At 57.9% G+C, this 9,274-nt stretch overlaps 1 protein-coding gene across 1 annotated transcript; it reads left to right on the plus strand.

Moving 5' to 3' along the window:
* The first annotated feature begins 2,732 nt into the window (after window positions 1-2,732).
* ZNF324 (zinc finger protein 324) lies at window positions 2,733-8,439 on the plus strand. Its single transcript, XM_004472737.4, has 4 exons — window positions 2,733-2,815; window positions 4,235-4,361; window positions 4,605-4,724; window positions 5,521-8,439. The coding sequence occupies exons 1-4, from the start codon at window positions 2,786-2,788 to the stop codon at window positions 6,906-6,908; spliced, it is 1,665 nt and encodes a 554-aa protein (XP_004472794.1). The 5' UTR covers window positions 2,733-2,785; the 3' UTR covers window positions 6,909-8,439.
* Window positions 8,440-9,274: the final 835 nt, after the last annotated feature.

Below are 9,274 nucleotides of genomic sequence, written 5' to 3' on the forward strand. Positions count from 1 at the left end.
TTGGATTTTCTTAAATTTTTGAATATTCAAACTTTATTTCAAATTCAAACAATAAAATAACAGAAAAGGCAGCCCAACAAGTTATGGAAGCATTATTCCTAAAAAGTTCTGTCCAGGCCCTTATATCTCATCTAATTCCTTATATCTCATCTAACTCAATTGTTCCTCTAGTGTTCTAGATGATACCCAGATGAATATATCTTAGTTAAATGACATAGTAAAGTTCTCATAATTAATTAAAAATATGAAGAAGAGAAAAAAATGCTTATTCATATTCATATCTCACAAAACAAAACCACAGATTTTTTTTACCTTTAGAATTAATCTAGTACCTCTTTGTTTTTGCTACAAAACATTTCAATATTGTTGTTAACTAGTCTATAAATTACATTATATTTCCCCCCATATCACCACATTCTTAACATCTTGTAGTAGAAATTCCTGAATTTATATTAACCACAATCCTCATCTATTGCCAAAATTATTATACAATCCCAATATTATCCTCCATCTGCTCTCCAACTAATATTAAACTTCCCTAGATTACTTGTTTCAGCCATAATCTCATTCATAAACCATCAGTGTTTGTTACACTTATTATTATTTTTCTAAATACCAATTTTTAAAAATTTAAAAAAATTTTAAAATTTATTTCTCTCCCCTTCCCCACCCTCACCCCCAGTTGTCTGCTCTCTCTGTTCATTCGCTGTGCATTCTTCTGTGACTGCTTCTATCCTTATCAGCAGCGCTAGGAATCTGTTTCTTTTTTTTTTTTAAGATTTATTTATTTATTTGTTTCTCTCCCCTTCCCCCCGACCCCAGTTGTCTGTTCTGTGTCCATTTGCTGCATCTTCTTTGTCCACTTCTGTTGTCATCAGCACGGGAATCTGTGTTTTTTGTTGCGTCATCTTGTGTCAGCTCTCCGTATGTGTGGCGCCATTCTTAGGCAGGCTGTGCTTTCTTTCACACTGGGCAGCTTTCCTTATGGGGCGCACTCCTTGCATGTGGGGCTCCCCTACGCAGGAGACAACCCTGCGTGGCAGGGCACTCCTTGAGCACATCAGCACTGCACATGGGGCCAGCTCCACACCGGTCAAGGAGGCCTGGGGTTTGAACCGCAGACTTCCCATGTGGAAGACGGACGCCCTAACCACGGGGCCAAGTCCACTTCCCTGTTACACTTATTATAATGTGTTACCATCAACTCCATCCATTACCACATATTTACATTTGATTTTTTAAAAAGATTTATTTTTTTATTTCTCTCCCCTTCCCACCCCCCTCATCCCTCCCCACCCCTGCCCCAGTTGTCTGTTCTCTGTGTCTATCTGTTGCGTGTTCTTCTTTGTCCACTTCTGTTGTTGTCAGCAGCACGGAATCTGTTTCTTTTTGTTGCGTCATCTTGCTGTGTCAGCTCTCTGTGTGTGTGGCGCCATTCCTGGGCAGGCTGCACTTTCTTTCACGCTGGGCGGCTCTCCTTCAGGTGGGGCTCCTCGCGTGGGGCCCCCCTACGCGGGGGACACCCCTGTGTGGCAGGGCACTCCTTGCGCACATCAGCACTGTGCGTGGGCCAGTGGCGCATGGGTAAAGGAGGCCCGGGGTTTGAACTGCGGACCTCCCATGTGGTAGACAGACACCCTAACCACTGGGCCAAGTCCGCTTCCCTACATTTGATTTTATTATCCTAAATATATACAGCATCATCGCCCCCTTCTAAACCCACATTCCATCTCTCACCAACCTACACTTCATAGTCGGACTCCATAGCCTACTCATCGTATTTAGTTCATATCAGTGAGATGATATGAAGTAAATATTTGTCCTTTTGTGTCTAGCTTATTTCACTCAACATAACATCCTCAAGTTTCCTTCATGTTGTTACGTGCTTCCCCATATGATTTCTTGTAACCGCTGAATAATATTCCGTCGTTTGAAGATACCATATCTTGTTTAACCATTCATCAGTCGATGAACTCTTGTTTCCATCTTTGAGCAATTGTGAATAATGTCGCTATGAGTATCTGTTCTCATTCTTGCTTTCAATTCTTCTGAATATACTCCTTGTAGCAGGATTGCCGATCATTTGGCAGTTCTGTATTTATTCCCTGAGGTACCATCAAATTATCTTCTGCATTTTACACTCCCACCAACACTAAAGGAGTGTTCCTATTTCTCCGCATCGTCTCCAGCACTTGTAGCTTTCTGATTTTTTAATAATGGCCATTCTGTATGGTGTAAGATGATACCTCATTGTAGTTTTGATCTCCATTTCCCTAACTGCTGGTGATGTTGAACATCTTTTCACGTGTCCTCTGGCCATTTGTACTTGCATTTCCCAGCACCCTGCGCGGTGACGCCTGTTCATTGCCATGGAGACCGCGAAGCCTGCCGGCGGCCCCGGCGGAAGGCAGGGCGGGAACTACACTACCCAGAAAGCTCTGCTCCCGCGTCCGCGGAGCTCAGGGGGCCAATGAGGGCCGCGCGGGGGCGGGACTTCCGCGCCGGGACTGTCACTGCCGCCGCACGTCGGGCCGCCCCGGCTGGGAAGCCGGTTCGCGGGGAGGCTGCGGCGCCTGCGGCGGGGGCAGCGGGGGGCTCCGCGGAAGGCCTGCGCCCCGCCCCGCCCTCCGGGCCCGAGCGCGCGGCCGCGGGGTCGTCGGGCCGCCGGCGCCACGTGCTCCCGGGGCGTCCGCGGGCCGGGCCGGCGCGCCGGGCGCTCTGGTCCCTGACGGGCAGGAGCCTGAAGCCGGGCGCCCGCGAGGGGCCAGGCGCCCCCCCCGCCCCGATGGCGGCGGCCCTGACCGACGCCGCGCAGGTGAGTGAGGGCCGCAGACCCCGCGGGCGGGGGCTTCCCTCCCGCCGCCCGGGGCCCTGCGCGAGAGGGGACTTCGGTCCCAGGCCCCGGTGGCCCCTCTTCTGGCAGCAAGCGGTGAGCTCCGGAAGCTCCAGGGTGCGGGTCGCGCACAGGCCAAGACTGGAAGGGAGGCTGGGCCTGGGGACGGCCTCCACACTGCTGGGAGTGAAATTCGGAGAGAGGAGGATGCCTGGAGTGGCAGCCGAGGAGCTGTGACTTTATCCTGAGGGCGCCGGCAGCCACCGGAGGGGGAAGCGGGGTCTGAACGGAGAGTGGACATGCTTTGAGTAAAGGTGTCCCAGTGGTGCTCAGTGGAGAACAAACTTGGGGCAGGGCGGGCGAGACCAAGGAGGAGGCTATTGCAGTAACCCTGATGACCATGTGGCAGCTGGACCTGAGGGGCGCAGTGGAGGTGGGAGGAACAGTTGGATTCCAATAGGTCTCCTAATGCGTCACGTGTAGGGTGTGAACTAGTGGGGTGAGTGAAGGACTGTACCAAGTTTTTCCACCTGGGTGCCTGGAAGTGTGGAGCTCTTGTAGACAGAAATGAGGTTTGGAGGGAAAGCAGGTTTCAGGGGGAAGATCAGGAGTTAGATTTGTGAGCTTTTGAGCCTGCAGTGTCCCACAGTGGAGGCATCACATGGGTCTGGGGCTGTAGGTCTCTGCAGGACAGGGTCCTGGCATTCTGGACTGAGGCAGGGCCTGGGCATCAGACTTAGGAGGGGGGATCTTAAAGACTTGGTGAGGGGTGGGCCCTTGGGGCCCAAGATTGGGGCATAGCATCTGGGGGTCTCTGAGGCTTGCAGAAGTGTCTGGCAGGTGGCTGAGGGAGGGCAGGGCTACAGCTGAGCAGGAACAAGACAGAGGAGATGCAGCTGTGGAGGAAGGAGGGGATTGGATCCTGGGTACCCACCAGTTCTTGGGGCCACTCCTGGGGGGACATGGGGGTGGGAGAACTCCTTAGGCAAGAGGAACAGCCCCAAAGAATCAGGCAAGCGTCAACGGGAGGGTCCTAGAGATGGGTTTATTTGGGGGGTGGTTGACTGAGCCCTGGACAACTGCTTATTGCAGGCCTCGGGCAGGGTGGACACCCAGGGCTGCCTGCAGGGTGGGAACCAGCTGAAGGCCCAGAGACCCTGGGTACCTCCTTCAGGGGCTTACTGTGGCCACTTTGATCATCTGTGGCCTGGACAGAAGGCATAGGATCCCAGATAGGGGAGGGGAGTGCCCTTTCCAGGCAGACTGGCCTGGGCCAGGACCCTGGGGGAGGGGGGGGGAGCCTCTTGGGGCACTGGAGGAGGTGGTCACCAGAACAGAGAGCTGGTCCTGTCATATACCCCAGACTCAGACCCTGTCCATCTCCCCAACCTGCCATTTCAGGGCCTGGTGGCCTTTGAGGACGTGGCTGTGTACTTCTCCCAGGAGGAGTGGGGCCTCCTCAGCATGGCCCAGAAGGCCCTGTACCGCCATGTGATGCTGGAGAACTTCGCACTTGTGGCCTCGCTGGGTAAGACCCTGGGTCCTCCGTGGGGGGCCCTGACCTCCCTGACACCCTGCAAGCAGCACCCCACACCCTCCTGCAGGCACCACCACACAGTCGCTGCTCACTGCAACCCCTCCCCATGGTGTGGTTAGATGGGGCCCGGTCTTTGGGTTTTGCTGGTTATACAGTTGACGAAGTCTACCATCTGTTGGGAGGTGGGCCGCCCTCAGCTGGGGCCAGCCCCTCACCTGCCACATCCTCCCACAGGACTCGCGGCCTCCCGACCCCATGTGATCATCCAGCTCGAGCATGGTGAGGAGCCCTGGGTTCCTAGTGGGACACACACAACCCAGGCTACAGTGAGAAAAGCCCAGAAACCGGGCCCCGGTGAGTGGGTGCTCAGGGTGGGCTCGTGTCTAGTGCCTGATGCCTGGCCAGTGGTCAATACCTCCTTCCCCTACCTCCCACCCTGACATGCCCTCCTCTCCTGCCTGGCTCCCTCCTCTCCCTTCACCCTCAGCCTCTCCTGGGAACTCCAGCCTTGGCTGCCCTTGGAGGGGGAGCTGAGGGTACAGGAGCTGGACTGGCACACAGGGCCAGTCCCAGGCTGGCGTAGAACCTTCTTGGAGCCTGCCTTCTGCTCTCAGTCTTGCCACTGCTCCTGTGGGGCCATACCCTCTTTCCTTCCTTCATATGTTCCTCAAGTGTTCTTGGAGGTTTTGCCATGGGGGCGTGGCCTCCAGGACGCCTCTGGCCCTGCCTCCCAGGGGCGGGCAGTCCAGGGCAGAGACAGCTGGTAAACAGGTAAGCAGGATCCATCAGTCAGATGTGTGCAGTGCCAGGTAATGGTCAGCATGTGAGCAGCCCCAGAGGGAGTGGGCAACAGGAAGGGCATTCAGTAGGGGAAACAATGCATGCAGAGGCTGGGCAGTGCCTGGCCATGTCCATCATGGTGGGTGGACCTACGGACCTGGCGCAGCAGCTGCTCAGTCGCTGGTGTCCTCCTGGGCCTGGGCTCTTCTGGGGCCCGATCCCACCGTGAGTGCCATGCTCATCACAGCGGACGCTCCCCCAGCCCAGGCAGGCCAAGACCCTTGTTTTTTCCTTACACTTTCATCCCCCCCTCCAGGTTGCCCTCCCCCTCCCAGCCAGGTTGACCAAAGGCAACCACCGTGTCTTTCAGGTTCCTGGCATCCAGCAAGGGACAGGGATGTTTCTGGAGATGCTGCTTTGCTGGGGGTCTTCCCAGACAGCTCCCCTCAGCTGCCTTCCAGGGTCCCCCCTGCTGCTGGCCCCCGTGAGCCTGACAGAGGCAAAGGGCAGCAGGCTGCCTCCCCACCTCAAGAGAGAAAACCCACGGGCGTGTCTGTGATCTACTGGGAGAGGCTCCTGCCTGGCCCGGGCAGAGGGCAGGGGGACGTCAGCCTGCGCCTCACCTCTCCGCTCAGGGTTCCCGAGAAGGCCGGTGTCCCTGCCGCGTGGAACCAGGCCCGCACAGACCCGTCCGGGCCAGGGAAGCCACCGACCGCAGCGCCTGTGGGCGGGGGCCCTGGGAGAACCTTCCCCTGTGTCCCAGGCCTCGAGGCACCTGCCAAGTGCAGGGACGGAGCTGTGGCGCTTCTCACGAGCGCGACTTGGCGTGAGCCTCAGACACTCCCTGCGGGTCAGGATTCCCCGGCTGGGGATGAGCTGGGCGAGACCCTCCACGCAGGCGCCGGCCTCCTCCCTGGGGAGAAGCCCTTCGAGTGCGGGGCCTGTAGCAAAGTGTTCGTGAAGAGCTCGGACCTCCTCAAGCATCTGCGCACGCACACCGGGGAGCGGCCCTATGAGTGCCCCGAGTGCGGCAAGGCCTTCAGCCAGACATCACACCTGACGCAGCACCAGCGCATCCACAGTGGTGAGACGCCCTACGCCTGCCTGGCGTGCGGCAAGGCCTTCCGGCACAGCTCCTCGCTGGTGCGGCACCAGCGCATCCACACGGCCGAGAAGGCCTTCCGCTGTGCGGAATGCGGCAAGGCCTTCAGCCACGGCTCCAACCTCAGCCAGCACCGCAAGATCCACGCGGGCGGGCGGCCCTACGCCTGCGCGCGCTGCGGCCGCCGCTTCTGCCGCAACTCGCACCTGATCCAGCACGAGCGCACGCACACGGGCGAGAAGCCCTACGCCTGCGCGCTCTGCGGCGCGGCCTTCAGCCAGGGCTCGTCGCTCTTCAAGCACCAGCGCGTGCACACGGGCGAGAAGCCCTTCGCCTGTGCGCAGTGCGGCCGCGCCTTCAGCCACAGCTCCAACCTCACGCAGCACCAGCTGCTGCACACCGGGGAGCGGCCCTTCCGCTGCAGCGACTGCGGCAAGGCCTTCGCCAAGGGCGCGGTGCTGCTCAGCCACCGGCGCATCCACACCGGCGAGAAGCCCTTTGTGTGCGCGCAGTGCGGCCGTGCCTTCCGGGAGCGCCCGGCCCTCTTCCACCACCAGAGGACCCACACCGGCGAGAAGCCCGCGCGGAGGCAGCGGGCCAGGGCCCCGCCCAAGCCGCCTGCCCCCCTCTCTGAGGGCACGCGGGAGGGCAGCTGAGCACACTCCCGCCTCGGGCACAGGCCCGGGCCCGAAGCCCCTGCAGGCCTGAGCACGCAGCTACCCCGTCCAGGAGCACAGCCAGGGCACCCCGGTCAAGAGCCCATGTCCTCCAAAGAGCCGCACTGGGGAGAGGACCCGTGGATCCCGGCGGGTGGCAGCAGGACAGCTGCTTCACCACAGCCCGCACATTCTCTGTCCCGGGGCACCAGTTTTGCCACCCAGCCTTGAGGCGGCCCGAGTCCAGGGCGGGCAGGCCCAGGGCTGGCAGAGGCAGCCTGTATGTACCTGTGGACGCCCGGGTGAGGGTGTCACTGGGCGACTGCCCCGAAAGCTGGCCCCGGCCCCAGAAAAACTGTTGAGGGCTACGCACAAACCGTCCTCAGGGCTGGCACTCGGGACACTGCCCCGGGCCTGATTCACCCCTGAGCTCCCAGGGTAGGCCATCAGGAAAGAGGCTACAGGGAGGGACGGCGGGGGTGGCCTTGGGCAGGAAGGTGGGCTCTGAGCCTCACCTTCCATTTCAGGCATTCTGACCCGGTGACAGGCGGCTCGTGACCACAGCCTATGAGCGCCCCCTGCTTCCCCTGGCTCTGGCGGTGTCCAGTGCCCCGACTGACTCTGTGAGGTGGCTGCTGCTGCTGGTAGCAGCACTTGGCGGTGGGGAGCCTGAGATGCAGAGAGGGGATGCCATGTGCCCAGGGCACACAGCACAGCTGGGACTTGCCCCAGGTGGCCTGCCCCCTGGCACTTAGCATGTGCACAGGAGGTGGGAACCCCCAGATGTGGCTCTTGGCATCAGAAGACTGAGAAAAAGGTACCCAACGGCACCTTGTTTCGACCCTAACCCGAGCCTCAGCGGCGGTCACATCTTGACACAAACTGTTGTTACCATAGTTGAACTTACAGGGACCTTTACATCCTCAGGGGCGACTTCAGGGGAGATGGGCCAGGGCTGCTGCTTCCCCAGAGTGCTGGAGGATAGATAGAAAGCTGGGCAGGAAGGGTTTGCCCCAGGGGAAGTCACTACTAACACCCCCATGAGGTTGGGGCACTGACAGAGGCTCTGTTTGCTTCCTGTGGCCTTCAACACATCTATCCCCAGTTGGGTGGGCCTTACCTCCAGGGCACTTAATGGTCTTGTTAGGGAGGGAGGGGGAAGACTAGCATTTACAGCTTGGAACAGATATAGATTGTGATGTCTTAGACACAGTGTTGATGGGTGTTAGAAGTCCACAGTCTCAGCCTACTCTGCCAGCTCCAAATCATGGTTCAGAGGGTTTTAAAAACAAAGTCCAAAGAGGCCCCCTTAATAAAGGCTTTTTGAAAAAATGTGTGTATGGCAGGGTGGATGTAGCTCAGTGGGTGAGTGTACCTGGGTTCAATCCCCAGTGCCTCCTAAACAGAAATGTGTATTTTATAACCCTAACCTGACACTAGTATCACTCTAGTACAATGCAGACAACATTAAGCCAACATGCAGGCATGCCCTTGGGGTGTGTCATTGTCACAAAGGTTTGGGGACTCCGCTTTGGCCTAGGTCTCTGTGAGAAGCCGCAGGGCCTTGTCTTCTGCTTGGTGAGAGACTGGGAGACCTGTGTCCCCTCAGTGGCTAGATGTGGATGGAGGGTGACTCTGAACAGCTATCCTGGGAATGAGCCAGAGGGTGGTGGGCAGCAAAACCGAGGCAGGGCTATGCACTACCTGCTGCTGAAGCCAAGTGGGGTATGGCCAGGTGTGATGACTGCACAATTCTGACCTCAGCCTGGTGGTGCTTGAAACCTATCAGCCTCAAGACCCCAAAGCCATCCTTGATCCATGAGCAGATGTAGGTTGACCCCTATCTGCCAGCCATGCCAGACCCACCTTCTACTCTGTGAATCAAGGGAAGTGAGCACTGAGGCAGGGGGCTCCCACCATCTTCTACATCCTGGTCCACACCTGAGCCTTACCCACCTTTCACCTCCTCCCTCGGTCTGGCCCCCCTCCCTGGGCAGATCACACCAGCTTAATTCTGCACAGCTGTGAAATGCAGACAACCACCCCCTGCCCCCCATCCACCGCCCCTCCTTGTAGATCAGAGAGCAGATGCCAGAGTGAGTTGACTTCCACATCTTGGATGGAATTCCTGGAGCCAAGCCTCTGCCCTCAGCCCCCCTGACCCTTTGGTGACATCGTGCTGAGTTCAGCAACCCTCTCCTATCCCCCCACCAGCTACCCCCTCCTCCACCTTGAGTTCCTTACCATCTCTACTGCTCCTGCTGTCCCTTGGCTTGCAATGGCCTCTGCCCTCCTTCCAATACCCAGGCAAGTCAGTGGCCACCACCTCAGCCTCCGACAGCAACCATCAGCAGCCACCTGCCTCA

Source organism: Dasypus novemcinctus, chromosome 18, assembly GCF_030445035.2.
Source record: "Dasypus novemcinctus isolate mDasNov1 chromosome 18, mDasNov1.1.hap2, whole genome shotgun sequence".
Lineage (NCBI taxonomy): Eukaryota > Metazoa > Chordata > Mammalia > Cingulata > Dasypodidae > Dasypus > Dasypus novemcinctus.

Bases quoted from the DNA above. Each gene is read 5' to 3' on its own strand.
- ZNF324 (XM_004472737.4), top strand. From the start codon at position 2,786: ATGGCGGCGGCCCTGACCGACGCCGCGCAG. The intron at 2,816-4,234 runs GTGAGTGAGGGC...CTGCCATTTCAG, and splicing joins CCCTGACCGACGCCGCGCAG to GGCCTGGTGGCCTTTGAGGA. The intron at 4,362-4,604 runs GTAAGACCCTGG...ATCCTCCCACAG, and splicing joins CGCACTTGTGGCCTCGCTGG to GACTCGCGGCCTCCCGACCC.